The sequence below is a fragment of the Lygodium microphyllum genome, chromosome 3, assembly GCF_053477565.2.
Source record: "Lygodium microphyllum isolate KBCC chromosome 3, Lygodium_microphyllum_v1.1.10, whole genome shotgun sequence".
Lineage (NCBI taxonomy): Eukaryota > Viridiplantae > Streptophyta > Polypodiopsida > Schizaeales > Lygodiaceae > Lygodium > Lygodium microphyllum.
The window spans coordinates 11831249-11854860 of record NC_141137.1 but is presented as its reverse complement, the minus strand read 5'-3'; the positions used below and the strand labels follow the sequence as shown (position 1 = coordinate 11854860).

At 40.0% G+C, this 23612-nt stretch overlaps 1 protein-coding gene across 1 annotated transcript in view; it reads right to left on the bottom strand.

Moving 5' to 3' along the window:
- Window positions 1-429: 429 nt before the first annotated feature.
- Window positions 430-23612, bottom strand: part of LOC148038052 (ubiquitin receptor RAD23c-like) — a 47691-nt gene continuing 24508 nt past the window's right edge. The window contains exons 9-12 of the mRNA XM_087668377.1: window positions 1475-1522; window positions 1206-1318; window positions 1019-1097; window positions 430-887 (exon numbers count right to left, since the gene is read on the bottom strand). Of these exons, the coding sequence (XP_087524503.1) occupies window positions 771-887; window positions 1019-1097; window positions 1206-1318; window positions 1475-1522 (357 nt within the window). The 3' untranslated portion in view covers window positions 430-770. The remainder of the gene's footprint in view (window positions 888-1018; window positions 1098-1205; window positions 1319-1474; window positions 1523-23612) is intronic.

Below are 23612 nucleotides of genomic sequence, written 5' to 3'. Positions count from 1 at the left end.
ATATATTTGAGCAAAAACTTAAAAACACGAAACCTGTCCCTCATTCCTTCACACTATCAATATATGTATATGTTCTGTCACATGGTCTTCCAGATTCCAAACATTGATCATATATTCATGCACTAACATTAAACAAACCTCCATGAGCTTAAAGCTAAAACTACATTGCAATTGGGTTGTCAAAAAAAACTGCGCCCAAAGGGAGGTAACATTGCATACACATGACGAAGGGCCCCCTTGTAAACAGAAACCATCTCGGAAGAGAATCAGTAGATACCACAACAGTTTTTGTCCACAACTAAGAGAGCTGCACACCTAGTGCAATAAGAGCAAAACAAAATATTGATGTCCTGACAATATCCTGTGAAGCCAAAAATCTTCTGAAACAAAGGAGTTCTTAACTGATTAAAACAATCCATGACCATCTCATTACAAACAAATAATTCAAATTTGAGAAAAGTACATCAAAAAGCAGTCGTGCTATCACTTGTGAATACATTGAACAAAAGTTACGACACTTCTGCTTGTAAGGACCTCATAAAGATAAACCTGACTACAACCAAGTTGTGTTGACATAAGCCTGGCTACTAAGTCTCATATTAGAAAACACATGTAAACCAGGTTTGAATCTGCCAAGGTCTCTTTTGCTTAAAGAAGATGCAAACTAGATTTTCTTCTTGTGGTGTCAGATCTCATCCATATGCTAGCATTCTCGAACACAGCAGAACTTTTTTAAATCATACAGGTTGAGATAATTGAATTTCACTGTATCACTCCTCGTTCTCTCCAGGGTCTTCCAGAAGATAGTTGGCTGCCAAGAGCTCATTTCGATCACAAGCAAGGTAGGCTTCTATCACACGTGCCCGATCAAATCCCAGAGCTTCAAGCTGCAGACCAGCCAACAGCCGCAAGAGGATAATACCATCACAAACCAGTATGAATAATAAAAGCTCTTTGCATGAATACTAGAAAATCCTAAGATACCAAAAGTGCACTGTTAGCAAACCACAAGAAGTACCCGTTCAATAGCTGCTCTTTCTTCAGGTGTGACATTGATTGTTTGAGGCATCGCTTCAGCAAGCTGACCAAGGATGTCACTGCAGATGTCACAAATCATGTGTGGGCATGAGAGAGTTTTTCAAAACAAACAATATTCAGGCACTACGGTACCACATCTTCTAGTAAGAGACCCGAGAGTGACATACCCAGCACCTGCATCTGCCCCTGCTTCATTTATCAACCGGAAAAACTCTCCTTGGTTGTCATTGATCAGGCGGAGCAGTTGAGGATTTTGCTTACCCAGCTCTTGCAACATGGGCTTTGATATTACATGCCACATTAATTAGTAAGCAGAACCAAAACAGAAAAGCAGAAACAAAAACTTGGCAGCATGGATAGGGAATTCACAACAAGAATCAACAACCAGAGTAGGTAATTCAGAATTCAAGTTAAGAGGCTAGGCCAAAGTTCCCACCTGTAGAATTTGGGGATTTGCTTGAACCATGGTTCGCAAAGCCTGGAACTATTGACACACAAAATTTGAGTAAGTCAATAAATTTACAGCAAATAACTACCTAAGAAAAACAAAGCCATTTCAATTCAACCGCAATTGCTCTCTGGAAAAAAATTTAATTGCAATTGCTACCTTAAAAGGTTCTCAGTTGAAGCACCTACAGTAAAGCAAAGCCAAGCCCAGGTTTACAATCTTGAAGACCCTACATGATGCATTTTGGAGGTAAACAGTTTGGTCGCAATTCAACTCAGATACCAGGCACTTCTAGCAAGTGCTTTGTTACATAAAGACATAAACTGACATGGTTATACCACCATATCCAGGACAGCACTGATGCCGTTGAAGGCAGGAATCCTCGAACATGATGGCATGATCTAGTTATAACCTGGCAGAAGCTCAAGGCAGCAGCAACTGCTGCAATCGAGGATGAAGAAATGGCATTCAAGTCAGCCATTTTTGGCCCTCTGTATCACATTTCAGACTTCAGCACTCAATTCTAATTCTGCATTTAGATGCTAGAAACAAAGAACTGCTATATTTGATATCAGAGCTAGAGTTCCAGCCAGCAAACCAGAACTTTCTGTATGCCATGTATCCAACAGGTAAGGTCTCCCGAGGTGGGAAACAACTGTGATCATTTCTTAGCATACTAATGAAAACATATAGCTGCAGTGAGAGATTGTTATCCAGCAGCCACATACATAACAAATATTTCATGTGTGAATGTCTGGTGGCATATGGTTATCTGTCATGTAGAATGAGCAGATCAACTAGCAGTTAGTCCAGCGGTTGTGAGTAATGTGACCCATACGGACCAACTGTTTCCAGCAATCTCAGGCAGTTACTTCGCTTCTACTTTTACTGATTGATTTTCCACTCTGGATGGGACATTATGGACTAGCTGCTCCAATGGCCTTTGTCCTTATTTTTGGGAGAGTCAGCTCCAACTTGAGGACCCTAGTTATGGATTCTCAAAAAATAAATTTTCTATTTGTAATGAGGACTCTTCAAATACCCTCAATAGCCAAAATATTTAAACAAATTAGGGTTTTTGCTGCTGACATGCCAATACCACATGGCACTGCCAGGTGAACTTGCTGATATGGCATTGCAAGTGGCATAGATCAATTCATCTTGCTGGATGAAAAGGCTGAAAGGCGTTTAACCCTTGTTTTCCTATAAAAAGGACACATTGACCATGTCTCTACGAATTGATTGGAGCTCTATTTGACCAAAACACTTCTTACAACAAAAGGTAAGCTGTTGCTGCTGTTTTGAACCCGTTCTGCAGGTCTACATCCGATTATTCAAATTAATTTACCCTTACGTGGGCACTTAAACAGCTTGTGCTGTCTGCACCACTATCTCTTGTATTTTCAACATATAACCAAGTCTCTGCACTGCTAGATTAGTGCTTTTACAACCTTCAATTGTGTTTATCTTGTGCATGACTCTCTCCCCAATTTGTGGTGCATTTGTCTTAATCTTAGTCAGCTATAATCTTAGTCTAATATCAGTCAAATCTCTACAGGATCTTGTTGTAATTCAAACTTGTGCGAGTAACCTGAAGTTTGGTTCTTGTTCCAAGCATCTTCTATCATTAGTATCAGAGCCACAAGAAGAACTTGTATCCATCAATCCCATTTGTGTGTGTGTGATCCCCTAGCTCTTCCCTATTTGAAGAAGAGGATTCCACACCTAAACAAGAAGCTTCAGACATGAAGGATCAACTTGCATATCCCATCTTGATGAATTCACTTACTCCCAAGGTGGCAACACAGTTTGGATCAAATGAAACTTTAAAGCATCTTTGGGTTGCTACACATACAGATGAAATTGTTTTTCCATAAGAAGAATTTATATCAAAAGAAATTAACTCAAACCAAGTGTTTGTTGAATTGATGGTGGTCAGTGGGGCCACCTCTCACTTAACTGATCAAAAGAGCTTATTGAAAAATCAGCAAGAAAGAAAGCTTTCTATTTTGGCTGCTGAAATAAATAAAGTCATGAAGTCTAAATGTGGGGAGAAAATTGAAATTCTCATATCAAATTCAGAACTTACCATAAAGGATATCTATGTGCCAAAGCTTACAAGAAGCTTGTTATCAGCACAAGTTACAAACAAAAATTATGGTGTGTATTTTGACAACTCCTACATGGAGTTTCTTACAAAGGATACAAGACTTGTGTTTGTAAAAGGAGAAAGAAGAAATCTCTTCTATTCGACTCAATTTGGTGGTCAACCAAGAGAGAAGTCCAACTTCTCGGAGTTTGTTAATGTTAGGCTAGAGTTCAGTAACACACGCGCACACACTCTCTTTGTAATGTGTAGGGACATAAACCAAGTCAATCTCCCATACATGGGCCCTCTTTCTAACATGATGATAATGTTCCTCAATGTGCTTGGTGTGGGCATGAAAAACCCAATTCCTCACAACTGCCATGGCACTCTCACTATCAATATAGATAGGAGTGGGTGACTACTATCCCACACTAAGATCGACTAAAAGGCATTTGAGCCGTGCACATTCCAATGTAGCTGTAAATGCTGCCCTATATTCAGCTTCACCGCTAAATGTGGCCATTATAGATTGCTTCTTGCTCAACCAAGAAATACATGAATCACTAAGCATGAACCAATTATCACTAGTGAACACCCTCGTGTCAAAACAACCAACCCAATCACTGTTTCTAAATACATGCAAGTAAAGAGAAGTGCCTTTAGGATAAAAATGGCCCATTGTCTGAGTGCCTTTAAGATAATGAAAGACACATTTAATTGCTTGCCAATGTGTAGTACCAGGGCTGTGCATTAAGCGTGCCAACTAAGAGACCCCAAACTAAATATCCAGCCATGTATTACACAAATAAAATAGACAGCCAAGTTCCAACAGCCTACTGATAGAGAGAAGCATCAAATGGTTATCCTGCATGCTCAAGTGTAAACCTGTGGCGTGTCTCAACGAGAATAGAGATAGGCTTGCAATCTTGCATTTGAAAACACTCAAGAAACTGCCCAATGTACCTAGACTGTTGCAAATAATGCCCACCTCAATTGCAGTAAAGTTGTAAATTGTATGCCAAGATCTGTCACATCAAAAGCATGGCGTAATTCGACTTTCAAGGCTGAAATTCGAGTCAATCAACAACATGTCATCCACAAAAAGAATGAGAATCAAAAGGTTATCCCCGAAAATGGAAATAAAGTGGGCTTTCAGCATGTGAATTATTGAAGCCAAGAGCACTTAAGTATGCATGTAACTTTCCATACCATGCACTATGTACCTATTTCAAACCATAAAAAGCCTTATGTGAAACCGCCCCCAAGGATCCAACCTCCACACGAGACACGATGCAAGCCAAACTCACCATAGAAGGGATTGTACATCAAACTCACCTCCAATTCGTAGGGCCAAACAAGGTCACCCCGAAGCTTGGGAGCTACCTACACTCTCAGTCACAACCACATCCCAAGGGTTGGCGTCCCCTACCACTTCCCCACACCATCCCAATGTATGAATGCGTCGACCAACGGGCCAAAAGTCAAAGAGTGGTGATTTACACAACACATGCGCAATACGGCCTTGAGTCCTATAAATAGAACTTGGCTGCCCTAACCCCAAAGTCATAGTTACCTGAAACAGGGAACGGGAACGGGAACGGGACCTCCTGGAACGAGGGGGAACGTCCAAGGTGGGGGAACGGGAACAAGGGGGAACGGCACATGTCTTAAGTGCCCCAAATATGCCCGGCATGACCAAGTTGCCCCAAAGAATGTCCCTCTAATTGCCCCAATACCCCTCAATGCTCCAAATTGACCCAAATGTCCCAAAATTGACTCGATTACCCCCACAGCTCCAAGCTCTGAATTGCCCCAATTATTCTACTTTCCCTTGAAATTAGACAATATAAATGGATGATTACCTTGGAATTGAGAATAGGCTCAAATTTGATTGTGATTTGCAAGAGTTCATAATGCATCAAATTTGAGCTTTGCATGGACTCCTAATTGGCTTGTGGGTTGTCTTGACACTTTGAATATTCAATGAGAGAGAGAGAGAGAGATTAGTGTCTGGACATTAGGCAATGGAGATAGGAGAACATGTGGTAGAAGGAGTGTGATACAAGTAAAAAAAAAAACGTGGAAAAATGTAAATTTTTGGTCAACAGGCCTGGAACAGCCATTCCAAACAAGGAACAACAGGGGGAATGATAGGGAATGGTAGGGAAAAGCCCAAGGAACGGCAAGGAACGTTCCCTGGCCGTTTCACCTCCTCCAAGGATCTGGAACGCATTAAATCGTTCCTACAAGCCGGAACGGCCGTTCCCCTGTTTCTATGCCCGAAGTACCCTTGGTGCATTCACACTAAGTCACTTCATGACCATTGTGACCAATGCTACTAGCGCCCATCCAAATGTCCACGGATATAACAATTCCCCCCCTTATGAATGTTTGTTGTCCTCAACAATATGCTGAAGAACAAAGTGAGGAAAATAACTCTTCAATGAACAAATTAACTCCCAAGTGGCCTCCGCCTCCGTGCGATTTTTCTACTTGACCAAATACTTGGAATAAACGGTCCTAGAGGATCGTTTAGACCTAAGGTCAAGAACCAATTTGGATTCTAGTGGAACATAACAAGCACTACTCTCAAACCGCAAGACTTCTCAATTGGAACAATCTGCTTGCATTGTCACAGACCTCCTTTCAAACGACTCACGTGAAACACACAATGATAACTCCAATTTCCGAAGGTAAGTCTTTAACTTATAAGATACGTTGATTATCGTCTTGGTAGTGTGGAAAAAACAGCAATGCCTCAAGGACAATTACAGCACATGTCGATAGTCATTGAATAAAACATAGCACAATCCTAGGTTGTTTTAATGCTTTCGCCCACAATCATCATCATCTCTTGTATATCGCGCAAAAAGTCAACTATATACTGCATTTTCACTCCCCTAAGCTCTATGGCAATCGGTGGTTTCGGCTCATAACCATACATAAGCATAAACGAGCTATAACCAAGAGCCGAATGCCTATCATTGTTATAAGAAAACTTAATCTGAGGAAGATAATGCTCCCAATCAAATCGCCTATGGAAGACATGTGTACAAAGCATATCCTCCATGGTTTGATTTGTCAGTTTAATTTGCCCGTTGGTTTCAAGATGTTCTGAGGACAACATGGATAATTGAGTTTCCGGTTTTTGGAAAACCAATAGCCAAAAATAGCCAATGAACGTAAGATTGCAGTCATTGACTATTTCATTGGGTAAACCGTAAAATCTATAAAGGTGTTCAACAAAGAGACCTGCCAACTCATGGCTTTTCACAATCGTCCTTGTCGAAACGAATCAAGTTGTTTTCATCGATCAACCGACCACAACCCAAATAGTGTCATAACCTCAATTCGTATGGGACAATCCTACTATAAAATCCATAGAAATGCTACTTCATTTTCTATCAAGGATTTATAAAGGATGTAAGATTTCCACCTATCTATGTCATTCAATTTTGTTAAGTTGACAATACAAGCACTCACGCACATAAAACTCAACCATAGTCTTAATATATGGCCAATAAAACAACAGGTAACCAAGGCCAAAGTTTGGTGTATGCCAAGATGTCCAGCACTCAATGCACCATGACACTCATATAAAACTTTCCTACAAATATTCTGATCATCGGATACACACCCTTTGCCTTGTTTAAAACGTAATACATTCCAAATGGAATACTTTTCCACCATCTTTCTTTAAGTAATCAATCTTCAAACATCCGGATCACCTAAGCTTCTTGGGTTACTAGATCCGTCTTGAACTGGTTGCCAAATTTTACCAAAGTGAAGATCATTCTAGCAACACACTTTGAGAGAATGATAGAAATCAGTCAAAATTTTGGCAAAGGATAAAACTTTGACTTCAGAAATTCGACCACGTGCATCAACAACCATATTAGTTGTGTCCTCCCTATAGCAAATTTCGTTCTCAAACTCTTGCATGAGTTCCATCCATCTCACCTTGCAGCCATCGAGGTCGGGCTAATCATATAGGTATTTCAATGCATGGTGGTCCGTTCAAACAATAAAAAGAGCACCGTACAAATGATAACGTTATACTTTAAGCGCATGGATGGCCGCCAATAATTCTTTCTTTTAAGTAATACCCGTATGAACCTCAAAAAGTTTATTCAAATCAATAATCTACAACATCGATGCAATGGTAACAAGTTGTTTCAATATTTGAAAATATTGAGTGAGCTCACTAGCCCAAAAAACCAATGGACTAATGGGTTTCTTCCTACTTCACACATACCCTAAAGCAAACGTCTCAAGGGTTTAACAATATGAGTATAGTCCTTTATGAATTTTTGAAAAAAATCTAATAAAACCTAAAAAAGATTTTGCTTACCTTATGGTCTCCAGAATAGATCACTCAAGCACTACTCATAACTTTTCATAATCAATCTAAATTTCAACAATCGAGATGACATGACCAAGATATGAGAGCTCTATGCAAAAGAACTCGCTCTTGGATAGTTTCGCAAACAATTGCTCTCATCTTAAGAGATATAATGCAATATGTAATTGTTTAGCATTCTCTTCTAACGACTTACTATAAATGAGGATCTCATCAAAAAAACCCCTCCGAGCGATTCTCACTACAAGTGACCTTATTCTTGCCGTGCTTTTTCTTATGTAACTCCGAAGTCCGCTAACAAGAAGTTGTCGGAGTAGACGACTTCTTGGACTTAAAATTTGAGGTGCCTTGATGGAAACGCCTTGTTAACTAGCTGCCCCAACTTGTAGCAAAAGTGCTATCAAAATTTTTTGCACACCTATAGACATACTCAAGTGTGTAAAGAGGATTCCGAAGCACCTCATTTTGGTAATCCAGCAGCAATGGGAAAAGGTATTACATGTGAAGCAACGCTTAAGGATCATCCTAGGCCTTTGTTTTATATAACAAATCTTTAAATTCTTACAAGTACGCATCCAAGCTTTACTTCCCCATATCAAGCTCAAACAATTTACACAATTTTCAATTCGATTATAGCTCACGAAACGTTTCCAAAAAACAAATTGAAAATCAACCCCAAGTCACTGGCTTAGGACATAGGTCCACCAACCAAGCGTACACCTTCACCTATAACATGATTTGTATCTACCCGATATGCGAAGCCACAAGGGACAAATCTCCATCTAATTTGAAGAAAGATGAGGCTTCACAATGCAGCCTGTGGATGTGTTTGACTTGGAATGGGCATCCTCCATGTGCTGAGGTTCAATGGGAACGAGCATATCAAAGAGAGAGAGTCTATGAGAAGACGTGATTTTGTAAAGAGAGTCCATGCTAAGGTTCAATAGGTACGAGTCTATCAAAGAGAAAGTCCATGAGAAGACATGATTTTGTAAAGAGAGAAGGTTTTGAAGAAATAGAGAGAAATGACAATCTAGAGCTAAAGCAGTGCAAGAGAAAAGAGCAAAAGAAGCAGAAACAATTCTGCATTTAATACAGAACTGAATCTATTTCTTTTCTTGAGGTAGGAGGCAGCTTTAAGGCCTTTCCAAAAGACACTTACATTTTGAATAGTTAGAGAAGGGCGTTTTGGATACCGACAATAATTAAATTAAAAAATTAAAGAGGAACAAGACACTTCACATGCCACATTGGCCTTCTAAACAAACAAGTAGTCTGGGAAGGTTCAAGCAATCCCCCCCCTCCCCAAAACCAAAAAAAACAATCATGCCAAGCAATTGGAAAAGACCAAGACTACCATGCAAGCACACGAACTGACGGAAAATCTTTCCAACACCATCACAATCCATCTAACCCAATTGCCGTGGTTCTCCATGGACAACCAATGACCCCCTTCCACCAAGCAATGATTGAGATATATATCTACACACACACACATATTTATATCGATTGCAAAGAGCAACTCCCTCTCTCTATGTGATAAAAATTTCTCCTTTCACTCTCCACGACTATTCCCCAAACTTCTCTCTGTACAATCACAATCTTTCTCTCTCCATAATCACAACCTTCTTTTTCACTCCTTGATACCCAACATTTTAGAATCAATGTTAACATAACATTAACCTTAATGCTACTAATCTTTAACGCAATGTAGCATTAAATAATGATGTAGCAATAACACTTAATGCTAGATTAGTATTAAAAATAAAAGTAACATCAATATTAAACACAGAGTCAACAAAAAGTACTATCAATCAACAATTTGATGCTTATCTGGCTACAAGATTTCAGCCTTTGCCGACGGTCTGCCATAGCCCTAAGAGTGGTAGCTCCTCAGATTCCAATCATCAAAACTGCCGAAAATTCTTGCGTACAAGCATCACCTCAACACAAAAGCCGAGCATTGGTATGAAATTATGTATGTATGTATGTATGTGAGTGTGAGTGAGTGACTGAGGTGAGAGAGAGAGAGAGAGAGAGAGAGAGAGAGAGAGAGAGTGTGTGTGTGTGTGTGTATACACACACACAAACACCTTGCTTTCGTACCCACCACCCACAACATGTGTCCCCCTATGCATGCCCCTCTCACCAACAGTGTCCCATATGACCCTTGACAAGATGAAGGCGTACCTATCAAGTATGAACCATCATAGTTCCATGAGCCAGACTAGTTTTGTGCACATGATCGAATTTCGCATCCATCTATAAGTTGACACTCTAAAACCAATGAAACGTCCCCCAAGGATCCAATCTGCACACGAGATGCACATGCACACATACCCAAAAAAAACTTGCTTTCACATCCACCACCCACAACATGTGCCCCTTGTGCATGCCCTTCTCACTAGTAGTGTCATACCTGTCAAACGTAAACCATCACAATTTCGTAAGCCAAAGCGTTTTTATGCAAGCCATTGAATCTCGCACCCAATTGCAAGTTCATACTTTGAAACCAATGAGACATCCCCCAAGGATCCAACTTGCACACAAGACATGACACAAGCCAACCCAAGGTAACCGCGAAACGTTTCACCCCAAAACGTTTCGCCATTGCAAATGTTTCATCTTTGGTCAAGTTCCAAGCAAAATGACAAGTAAAACGGTTGAATAATTCATGTGATATAATTTTATTTATAAACAATGAGTTTCAACTTGCGTATTTATACCATGCAAATCCTTTTATGTCCACAAACTACGTTTTTTTTGGGTACACAAGATCAATATGAATGATATCCTATAAATAAGGTATGCAAAAATCCTCAAAAAAGCAAGAAAAAAAACACCACATTCTTCCTTGTAAAATCATGTTTTAGTCTGTCGTTTCACTCAGGGCATTTCATGTTTCAACGGAACATTTCAACCATTTCAAGCGTTTCGTGTTTCAGCACCAATGAAACACATTTCACGATTACCATGAGCCAAACTTTAGACTCACTCCTAGCCTTAGAGCAAAACCGGCTCAACCCCAAGCCTAGGAGCTAGAAACACTTCCAATCATAACCATATCCCAAGGGTTGGCATCACATACCGCCACCCCATACAATCCTAGTGTACGGATGCATCGACCAATTGGCTAAGGGTCCAAGAGTAGTGATCACACAATCCACGTGCACAATTTGACCTTAAGTCCTATAAACATGACTCCACTACCCTAACCCCGAAGTGCCCTTAGTGCACTCGTACTAAGTCACTTCATGACCATTGTAACTGATGCTACTAGCACCCATCCAAATGTCCAAGGACATAACATTTTGCAAACATCACACCTTTCTTTCTGACCCTTTCAAAATAAAGCCACAAGGAAGTATGACATAAACCTCCTCACGAAGATCGCCATTCAAAAAAGCAATCTTCACATCTAACTGATGCACATGCCAATCAAAGTGAGCAACCAAAGCAATGACACCACAAATGGTGATTATACGCGAAGTGGGTGCGAACGTCTCATCATAGTCAATCCCATGTTGTTAGGCATACCCTTCGTCAACAAGATGTGCATTCCAACGAGCAATGCTACCATTAGATCTATGTTTTAATTTGTAAATCCATTTTGTGTCTATAGCACACATGTCAACAAGCAATTCGCACCATGTGTCATTTTTATGAATAGAGTCCATTTTTTATTGCAAAGCTGCCATCCAATGTTCATTTTATAAAACATCATGTAAAGAGACAAGTCCCTCATTGCATGCAATAGCTATGAGTGTCTACACAACCAAGTGACCCTATGGATGGCAAGTGGCTGCTCTGGTTCTACCGAAAAGTGGAACAAATTGTTTTAAGTTCCACAATGTATTTGATAGCTTTAGGGACTATTTTAGCTTCTTGATAGCAGCTCTCTCATCAGCCACTGCATTGTTGAATGATCAGTGGACTAAAAATCAGGCTACTGTTCAGAATGTGCTTGCTGCTAATTTTAGCGCTGTAAATCCTCAATAGGTTGCTGAAATTGACCAAAATCAAGTGCGTTTTGCTGAAATAATGGCAACTCAAACTATCAAGCATGTCCATAGGGCCCACATTGGGTTGATTTTTGCAATCCATGAAGGGCTGACCAGCATGTTTAGCAAATACCACATCTCTACTAAAAAAAATCTTGTTGGTGGAGGGTTGGTACAAGTGCTACCCTTTACGTTCTACATTGTAACCAATAAAAATACATTTGACAACCTTGTCTTGCGGTTTATATCTCTCTAGCTGTGGCACCAAAGCATATGCCGAACAACCAAAGATACAAATGTATGGCACCATTAGTTTCCGACCATTCCAAGCCTCATAAGGCGAACATTCAGCCAATGCTTTAGTGGGGCTGCGATTCACCACGTAGACTCCACACATAATAGCATCAAGCCAAAACTTTGGGGCAGCTTACTGTGTGACAATATACAATATGCCATTTTCATCAAAGTGTGCTTTTTTCTTTCAACCATACCATTTTGTTAAGGTGTTTAAGATATAGAACACTAATGTACGATGCCCCTTTCAGCCAAAAAAGAGTTAAACTCTCATGACATATATCCCCCCCTTCGCCCCTTCCATCAATACATGGTGTAATCAACTTGTATCCACAACCATTTTCAACCGAGACCAAGAAGGTCTTAAAGCATGCAAACACTTCTAATTTGTGCCTCAACGCATATGCCCAACAATGACGAGTCATGTCATCAATGAAGGTAAAAAAGTACAAGTATCTTTCAATGGATTTGACATGCATGGGTCCACAAACATAACTATACACAAGCTGTAATTTCCGATTAGCATGCATAGATCCACCTTTGGGAAATGAGGCACGATGCATTTTGCCAAGTACACAACTTTCACATACATTGTGAGTAGGTACTCTTATTGGAGGAAGATCAAGCACTATATTTTTTATTTTTAGGCAAAACAAACTACCATAATTAAGATGACTCAACCAAGCATGCCATAACTCAGTGTCATCCACCACAATGGTGGCATCAAGCTGTAATGCATTCTCTGATACTCTCCTCTCATATAAATCAAGCTAATAAAGTCCATTGTACAATGTACCAGTAACAATGAGGGCATCCCCATTACTACAGTCACAGACACAGCATCGATCCATGTAGAATTTAACCACAAAACCAATACATCCAATGGTTGAAACTTAAAGCAAATTTTTCTTTATGCCTAGCACATATAAAACCTTTTCAGGCATGATAGTTTTACCATCTACTATAATAGTGGGAATCTGACCAATGCATTGGATTGCATATGAAGCATTATTTGCACATATAGTGGATCCCCCTTTTGCACATTTGCATATGATACAGACAAATCATAAAAGGATGTTATGTGCTTGAAAGCTCCACTATCAAAATACCATGTGCTGCAATTTTCAACAATTAGCCATGTTCATGTGAAGAAGGATTATATCAACAACACACAATAAAAGTATATGATTGATCAATATCCAAGCTTGCTAAATATGCAGCTGCATCCTTCATATTTGCTGAATTTTCAGCAACACTCATGCTTGATTGTTTTCTCTTTCACTTGCCATCCTCTTTCTGCATTCTTCAATAATATGCCCTATTTTCAGCTAGTAATTCCATCTCCTTTTCTTAGCATTGTCATCCTTGGTACTTGAGGAGAGCATGAAAGAAGCCAGTTTTCTTTTACCCTTTGAGTTTAAGTGCTGCCATAATTTTCCTTTGTTCCTATGGCTAGCTACAAATGCTTGATTGTCCATACTTAAGTTGGAATGATTAAACCTTGATTGCTCTTCTTGCAATAACAATGACACCAATACATGAAATGTATATGCATTGGCATCTCCTCTTGCAAGTGAAGTGTGGTGGCAAAACTCTAATAAGTATCAAGTAGGCCAACCAAGACCGTCAATACAAGAGAGGCATCGAGAATTATTTCATCAATATTAGCAAGTTGCTATGTGATGTCATTGAGACCTGCAATGTATACATCCACAGAATCACCCTCTCTTATGTGCTCCATCTCAAGCTACTTACACAAATGGGCCACACGAGCCTCATTTCACACCTAATACAACGAAGCAAGCTTATCCCAAGCATCCTTGGCCATTGTGGACGACGGAATATGCAAGACAACTTGTCCCTTGCACGAGAATGCAATCAAAGTATGAGCTTGGGCATCACACCCATCCCATCTTAACTAATCCGCTATGGGAGGTGCAGCAAGAACTAGAGTGGAAGATCAACTAGTGACAATGGATGAGCTAGAAGAACCTATAGAGCTATGTGTAGCTAGGCCAACAAGCCTAACCTCTAAACCACATATATACCCCCAAAGCTTGCTTGGCAACAACATCCTTCATCGTATATGTCCACATGGGATAATCAATGTCATCCAATTTGTCAAAGTTCCCAAACATATTGAGCAAATCATTTTGCCTTGCCATTGCTTACAGCAAATTTTTAGTTCCTTCGCAATTGCTTACTGCAAATTTTTAGTTCCTTTGTTTTTTTGGTGACCAACACTTGTCCAAGGTGTAAATGCAAGGGTAGTTTAATGGACTCTGTAGGAGAAAAGGCATCCAAAAGCAATTTTCCATCTCCTATACTCGTCAATAAAATGAGGTAGTAGAAAGGAAAATCAAACTATGATAGAAATGGCAACATCCATGAAAGCCTTTGCAAGTCTTCCAAAGAGTTTTGGGGAGAGGCAACTAATACTGTAGTTTTTATTATTAACCATATTCTAGATAAAACTATTAAGGAAAGACTCCATGGGAAGTCCTTATAAGAATGAAAACATCAATGTCTTATTTTAAGACTTTTGGCTACACTGCATATATACATGTTCCAAATCAGAAAATGAGAAAGCTTGATCCAAAAAGATTATATTTTAGGATACAGCTCCACAAAGTAAAGACTATAATGTAAGCTTTGGAATCCCAAGAAAATGAAAATCACTATAAGCTGCGATTTTTTCTTTGATAAAGACATTCATAAAGATGATGATGAAGATACAAATGGTTTCAAATTTCCCTCTTCCTCTTCACCACAATCTCAGGAGGATGTTGAAATGCAACGCACAAATCTCCTAGATCCAATTACACCACCTTCAACTTCTTTATGGGAAATGGTTCGTCCAGAGCCAATAACAAGGCTTCAATCAAAATGGCTAAGAACCACATTAAAAGAATCTAACCTTACTAATCTTGAACTTCTACAAGGAGAGAGGTCAACTAGAAGCAAAGAAAGCGCACATGTATTGCTGAAGTTAATCTTGCTTTAATAGGACTATTCATAAAAGTAATACTTGGGAACTTGTTGATAAGTCTCTAGGTAGAAAAGTAAGTGGTATTAAGTGGACCTTCAAGGCAAAGTATCATTCAAATATAAGTCTAGACAAACATAAAGCATGGCATCAATTATAGAGAGACTTTTCTCCTACAATAAAGTAGGAAACCATGCGTTGTGTACTTGCTAAGATGGCCAATTTATCAAATGGATGTATAATCAGCTTTCTTAAATGGAGGTTGTTTCGAAGAGATCCATGTTGAAAAACTTCCAAGCTTTCTAAAACCCAAAAAATAAGAAAAAGTATGTTTATTCGAGAAACCTCTCTATGGGCTAAAACAAGCTTGTTTCTTTCTCATCTGGAGTCAAAAATTACAATTTTCATGTAAAGAATGAGATAGAGAGATGAGAGAGAGAGTCTGTAGAGGAGAGAAAAGTCTAGTCGAGAAGAGAGAGATTAAAACTAGAGAGAGAAAGACATAAAGAAGAGAGAAAAGGAAGGAAGCCATGGAAGCTAAAGGAGAAACTTAGAGATGAAGAAGATCCTGTATTATTTACTGAATGAATGAAAAATTAATCCTCTTATATCTTATACTCAAGTCAAGGTGACTAGAGTACTCTTTCTAACACAAGGTCTATTTTCCCTTCATTACAATCCATTCCCACCTAAAAGTTTTTGCCCTCAAAAATAAAAAGAAGCTTATTACAAAGGATTGCTCACTGGTATCATAAAATTCACAAGTTTTTCTTTGATTGTGGGTTTCACCAATTTCTTGATTACTCAAATTTGTACATATTGTATACTAAAAATATTGTGGTTGTTGAATGTTCTAGTCATCTTGTATATGGATGATCTCATCATAACGGGAGAAAATGCAACAAGCATAGCTGCTGTAAAACAACACCTTTCCGTTCAATTTGTGATGACCAATTCTTCACTATTATCTAGGAATACAAGTGTGGCAGTTCAAAGACCACATTTCTATCTCACAATGTTGGGAATAAAGGCCTTGTGCCTTTTAATGTGCTCGGGTGTGAACACACCCTTAGCACTTGTACTTATACATATATATCTATCTGAAAACCTAAAGATACTCTCTCGTCATTGTACCTAAAAGCGTACTCTCTCTACTCTGCTCTATCTCTCACTTAGCGTAACGACTGTCTGTCCTGATCTCCATGCCTAACCCGTCACTACAAACTGGTATCAGAGCCCAGATGCTCCACTCCATCAGTCTTGTAGGAGTCAACGGCAAAGTCGGAGTTGCAAGTTGGGCTGCAAGCATCATGGACGACAAGACTGACGAAGTCCAAGTCAATGGACTGTTGGACAGGGTGCGACAGTCGCCAGTCGTACAGAGCAAACCAGCGGCACTGACGAACAAGAGCCACGCGACTAACGGGCAACTTTACGGCTGCGCTGACAACTAGCGGGGCATTGACCAACGTGGTGACAACCAGCGGTGAGCTAGCCAACGTTTGCATCACACACTTCTGACGGGCACATGTTTCTGCGCGATCGGACTGCAACGACGTGTTGATCAACGAGACCCGCGTGGCACGAACGGGCAATGTCAGCCCTGACGGGTCAATGGACCCGTCATCCAACTTTTTTTTTCCCTTCCAAAAAAAAAAACTCTTGAAATTTCCCTCCCCCTAACCGGCGTTCATGCATATAAGCACAAAACTCAAATTTGTACGAAAAATTTGGGGCTTCTCTAGACTTAGTACTGTTCATGCAAAATTGAGGCATCTGCGTCAAAAATTGCAAACATTATGCGCATTTGAATTGGGAATTTCGTCACAATTATTCAAATTTTGCTTATCTGAGTGAAATCTCTCAACATTGGACCCATAAAATTTGGGGCGTTTCCCACATTTGGGGATTGTGATGCAAGACAAGCAAATTAGTCTCAAAAATTGCAGGAATTTGTGACATTTTGTCCCTGACATTTAGGGGTTTTCATGTACATGCGCAAATTGGGCTGAAATTTACCCAATTTCTCGACATTGATGCACATTGGAACCCGTGCAATTTGGGGCTTTTGCAGTTTGGGCAAAATCTGTGCAGCATTTGGTCATTTTATGTACATGTAGGTTGAATTCCACACAATTTGAACATCAACACTTGGTAAAATTTGGGGATTTTGCTGAAATTGCTCTATTTTGGCAAAATTGGCTTGTTCTATACATAACAGAGAAAATGCATATGTGTGGTTGATGCTTTGAGCACAAAATTTTGGGGCTTTTGACCGTTCGTGTCAAATTTCATGCCCGTGGGTACATGTACAACAAAAATTGCAGCTGAAATTTTGGGTTTTCTCATGTAATGTGATGTATATCCCTTGGAACGGCTGTAATCAGTTGTGGAATGCTGTAGCAGATGGTTTGGTGCTTCTGAAATTTTAATTACAGATCTGAAATCCGTGCTTCTGCGTGATCATTTATTGCTGCTTGGTACTTGTTTGTACCTTGGTCACTTGGGTGACAGTTTTGGGCCTGCATTTGTTTTTTGGTCACATTTGGGCTGAAAATCATGGCTGGCAGCAATGCCAACAGTAATCTGATGCATATAAAGAAGCTTAAAGGTGCACATAACTTTGCAGTTCAGCAAAAGCAATGCTACAATATCCTATTGCAAAAGAAGTAGGCAAAGCCGATCAAAACCAAAGGGGCAAAGCCCGCGGACATGGAATAGGACAATTGGGATGAGTTAAATCAGCTTGCACGCTCACCCATAGAGCTATCGATTTTTTATGCCTTGCTGTTCAACATTGAAGGTTTGGATTCTGCATATGCTATATGGACTAGACTGGAAGAACTGTATGCACAAAAGAGTGTTGTAAGCAAAGTGTATTGGCTGAAAAGGCTTATGGATTTACGTATAAAAGAGGGTACAGCAATGTCTACTCGCTTGAGTGAGTGTAACTCCATTTTCAACCAGCTGGTTACCTTGAAGTTCATGATTGATGAGGAATTTAAGGCTACTTTCTTGCTTTGCACTCTACCAAAGAGTTGGGATACATTCAAGATTGCTATGAGCAATTCTAATGTAATCCTTTTGTATGCTGATGTAGAGAGTACTCTACTTATAGAAGAGATGAATCGGCAGAACAATCCATCCAGTAAGTCTTCCAGTGCTTTGCCTGCTAGGGGCAAATCATAGCAAAAGGGCAAATATGATAGCAAGGGACGCAGTAAATCACGTGGCAAAGATGTTGAATGTCATCATTGTGGCAAGAAGGGTCACTTTAAACATGATTGCTACAAATGGAAGAAAGAGAAAGGAAAAGACAAGAAGACGGATGATCGCAAGGAAGAGAAGAAGGACAATCAACCTAAGAAGAGCAGTGTAAAAATTGAAGAGGTGAATGTAGTCGCTCATGACAGTGACAGTGGGAGTGATGTACTCTTCGTCTCTTCACATTTAAGTGCACATGCTTTACTTGCAGATACAAATGATGACAAGCATATCTGGATTCTCGATTCACATGTTCCTTTCATGTCACCCCTCATTGTGAGTGATTCTCTGCCTATACAGGCGTGGGAACAACTATGCATGTGACATTTCAGGTATTGACAGTGTGCAATTACAGTTTCAGCATGGCTCTGTCTTTACGTTCCAACATGTACGGCATGTACCTCAGCTCAAAAAGAGCTTGATTAGCACAGGGCAGCTAGATGATGATGGTTTTCATACCACCTTTGGTGATGGAAAATGGAAGATCTGTAAGGGATCTAGGGTTATAGCCAGAGGTTGCAAGAGTGATACTTTGTATCCACTTCATGTATCTAGTATGCGTAACCATGTTGTTGCCGTGACCGAGCAGCCAAGTGTTTCTTTGTGGCATGGCCGGTTGGGACACATGAGTCAAACAGGAATGAAAGTGCTTTTTCATTTGGGCTACTTACCTTGTCTTTGTTATGCTGATTTTGAGCATTGTGACCATTGTATTTATGGCAAACATGCACAAACGTCTCACAAAAAGTCTTTTTCTTTGAAATCTTCTCCTCTAGAGTTAGTACATTCGGATGTATCTCAAATGCCTGGATTATCTTTAGGGGGAAAGAAATATTTTGTCACCTTTGTCAATGATGCTACACGGAAGGTATGGGTTTACCCTATTCGTAGCAAGGATGAAGTGCTTGACAAGTTTAAAAAATTCTTGGCATTGGCTGAAAATCAGACAGATAAGACACTTAAGTGTCTTTGCTTTGACAATGGTGGGGTATGTGTCCAAGGCCTTTCAGCCATTTTGTGACAGCAAAGGGATAAAGAGGGAGCTTACTGCCCCTCATAATCCGCCCCAAAATGAAGTTGCAGAGCATATGAATCAGACCATACAGGACAAGGTCCGTACGATGTTATCTCATGCTGCATTACCCCATGGTTTGGTTTTTGGGCACAGGCTATTATGACAACTGTTCACTTAATTAATCGGTCACCAAACAAGTCTTTTGGGGAGGGTTCACCACGGAGCGTGGTCGGATAAGCCACCTTCATATGCTCGTCTGAAAGTGTTTGGCTGCAAGGCTTTTGTGAACATTCGTAAAGAAAAACGCAGCAAACTTGAGCCAAAGTCCTGTAAATGCATTTTTCTAGGATATGGTGACAAGGGTAATATGGGGTATAAATTGTGGGATCCCGAGAAAAAGAAAGTAGTACGCAACAATGACGTTATCTTTTGAGAAGATCGCATGCACAAACAGCCCGCAAAGATTGAGGAGGTTCGTAGGGTTGTATTTTGGGAAGAAATACCTTTTGGACAGTAAAATGTGCCCGCTGTACAGCAGCAAATACCTGCTGTAAATGAACCTGTAAATGTAGGAAATGATGCTAAAAATGATCGGCCAGAATGAGCCATTACACGTGCAGGAACAGCCATGACAGCAAGCTGTTAATGCTGATTTGCAGGCTAAAATGCCAGGACAGCATGCTGAAAATGGAAATTTGCGGGAACAGCCAACAAACAATGACCATTGGGTTAGGAGATCATCTAGGGCTACCAAGCAACCTGACAAATTTGTTCTTGGTGCAATTAATGTGGCTGATTACGTCATGTTGGCAGACTGAGGTGAACCGTCTTGCTTCAAGGAAGCAATGGACAGACAGGACAACAAGAAATGGTATAAAGCCATGTTGTCAAAGATGGAATCTCTTGAAAAAAATGGCACTTGGGACTTGGTGCAGTTGCCTAAAGGGCAAAAAACCCTTCCATGCAAATGGGTTTACAAGATGGTCACTTTTGGTTCTTCACCAAAGTACAAAGCAAGATTGGCTGCAAAGGGATACAAGCAGGAGCATGGAATTGACTTTGATGAGATTTTCTCTCATGTAGTCGAGATGACTACATTGAGAACCATTTTGGGCTTAGTTGCAGTTGAGGATATGGAGCTTATACAGATGGATGTAAAGACTGCATTTTTACATGGTGATTTATATGAGGACATATATATGTAGCGGTCTGAAGGGTTTATTGAACAAGGGAAAGAAAAGATGGTATGTAAACTCAAAAGGAGTTTGTATGGGCTGAAACAAACACTAAGAGAATGGTATCATAAGTTTGATACATTCATGCAATCCCAAGGCTTTCATAGAAGTCAAGTGGATTACTACTTGTACATCAAAAAGGCAGCAAATGGCAGCCTGATTATCTTGGTTTTATATGTTGATGACATGTTGATTGCTGGCAGGGATACTCATGCCTTAGATTCATTGAAGCAAAGTCTTCATGGCAGCTTTGACATGAAGGATCTTGGTGATGCAAATCACATTCTTGGCATGCGAATCCTGAGGGATAGATCGAAAGGCTTACTCTATCTATCTCAGCAGGAGTATATCTCCAAATTTTTGCAACGTTTCAATATGGAGGGGGGAAAAACAATTGGGGTTCCATTACCTTCATATGTGAAACTTAGTGCAAAGGACAGCCCTACATCTGATGATGAGAAGGCTGAAATTGCCAAGATACCATATGCTTCAATTGTTGGCAGTTTGATGTATGCTATGGTTGCTACACGTCCTGACATTGCCTTTGCAATGGGAGTGGTTAGCAAATACATGGCAACCCTTGGCAAGAAGTATTGGGATGCAGTGAAAAGTATTATGAGATACCTCAAAGGCACAAAGGAGTTGTGCATCTGCTTTGGAAAGCAGAAGGCATCTGTTGTTGGCTTTACGGATGCAGACTATGCTGGTCATGCGGACTGCAAGAAGTCTACTTTAGGGTATATGTTTGCTTTCACAGGAGGAGCAGTCTCTTGGACCTCCAAGCTACAAACGTGTGTTGCACTGTCTACTACAGAGGCAGAGTATGTGGCTGCCACTGAGGCGTGCAAGGAGGCTTTATGGCTTTCACATCTGGTGGGAGAGCTTGGCATCTCAAAGTTACCTGTTCTCCATTGTGATAGTCAAAGTGCTATCATGCTAGCACAGAATCCTGTCTTTCATGAAAAGACAAAGCACATATAGGTGACGTACCACTTCATTAGAGATGTACTTGACAGCAAGAGCATTGAGCTTATCAAAGTGCATATAAATGATAACCTTGCACACCTTCTCACGAAGAATCTTCCAGCAGAGCAGTTTGCTCATGCCGGCAAATGATGGGAGTTGGATAGATATATGTATTTCAGCTTTGTACATACCTAGACTTAGTTGATTCTTTTCTCCTCTTAAGGCACATTGTCTTTAGGTGGGAGGTTGTTGGGAATAAAGGCCTCGTGCCTTATGTGCTCGAGTGTGAACACACCCTTAGCACTTGTACTTATACATATATATCTATCTAAAAACCTAAAGATACTCTCTCGTCATTGTACCTAAAAATGTGCTCTCTCTACTCTGCTCTATCTCACTCACTCTATCTCTCACTGAGCATAACGACTGTCTCTCCTAATCTCCGTGCCTAACCCGTCACTACACACAATTCAAATATTTGAAGCAGCTTCTTGCTAAATACAAAATGGAGAATTGTAAACTTATTGCGTGTCCTCTTGTGCCATATTCCAAACTAACCAAAAATGACAAGTCTCCAAAATTTGAAGATTCAACAAAGTATAGGCAAGATCAACCTTCCCTTTTGGCCTTACATCAAAGGGCAAGTGAAGGTGTGAGAATTTTTAGAATCTTTGTCATACATGCAAATTATGACACTTGGCACTACAGGAGTTGCATGGGGATACTTTTCATCCACTTTACATGCGCATGGGGCAGTTTTAACCCACTTTATATGCATGAAAAAGATGGAAGTGTATTTTGCCCCTTTTTCCTATAAAAAGGACACATTGAGAGCCTCTCTTTACATTGTTTGAAGCTCTATTGACCAAAAGGCTTCTTGCAACAAAAGAGAAGCTGTCGCTGCTGTTTTGAACCCATTTCTGCATGTTTACAGCTGGTTATTCACCTTAATTTACCCTTAAGTTAGTACTTAGACCTATGCTGTGTGCACTACTTCTCTCTTGTATTTTCAGCATATAATCAAGTCTTTACACTGCTGAAACAATGCTTTTACAGCCTTCAACTTTGTATATATTGTGCATAAGTCTCCCTAATTTGTGGTGCATTTGTCTCAATCTAATATCAGTTTAACATCTGTGCAATCTTGCTGAAATTCACCCTTGTGTGAGTAATCTAAAGTTTGGTTCTTGTTCCAAACATCTTCTTTCATCAATCCTTGTTTTTGGCTCTAATAGCAGGGCAGATTAGAAGTCACACCAAAAACAATGCAAAATTGTTGATGGCAAGGAGTTGGAGAGAGGTGTTTCTGAGCCTGCTAGTAGAGAATGTCCTATACTTTATGTTTATGTGTCTATACGGGCAGGATCATTGATTCAGGGCACATAGCAGATCAAGAGGAAAGAGGCGCTCATGTGTTTGAGATCATTCGAATACACCATAGTACATGAACTGGCAGAAACATCTGTTGTGACTTAGAGGATCCTGCAGATCAATTTAACGCCAAGAGCCATGCCAAATCATCAACTTGGAGAATTAGCTATGGAGGGTCCATTCATCACACAAGGAATGCAAGGGACAAGTTGGCACCCTGGTCAAAGATGCAACTTTGCTAATACTTTTAAGCAATTTGAGACCATCTTAAGAGTATATCCAAGTCTTCAAGTTCAGTGAACTCAAGCACAATAATCTGACATTGTCAACCTTGCCAGATCACCTTTCCGAAGGTTTTTCTTCCCCTAAAACCATTGCTTGTTCTATACACAAGATAAATAATGTAACATAAAAGTTGCAACCACTTAAATTCTGTTTGTCCTCGACTAGAGTATATATTTTTATCAAGAGATTTCCATACATTGGTGGCCACATTCACAAATGATCTGAAAACATACTGCCACAAATAGTTCTTCATTCATCCA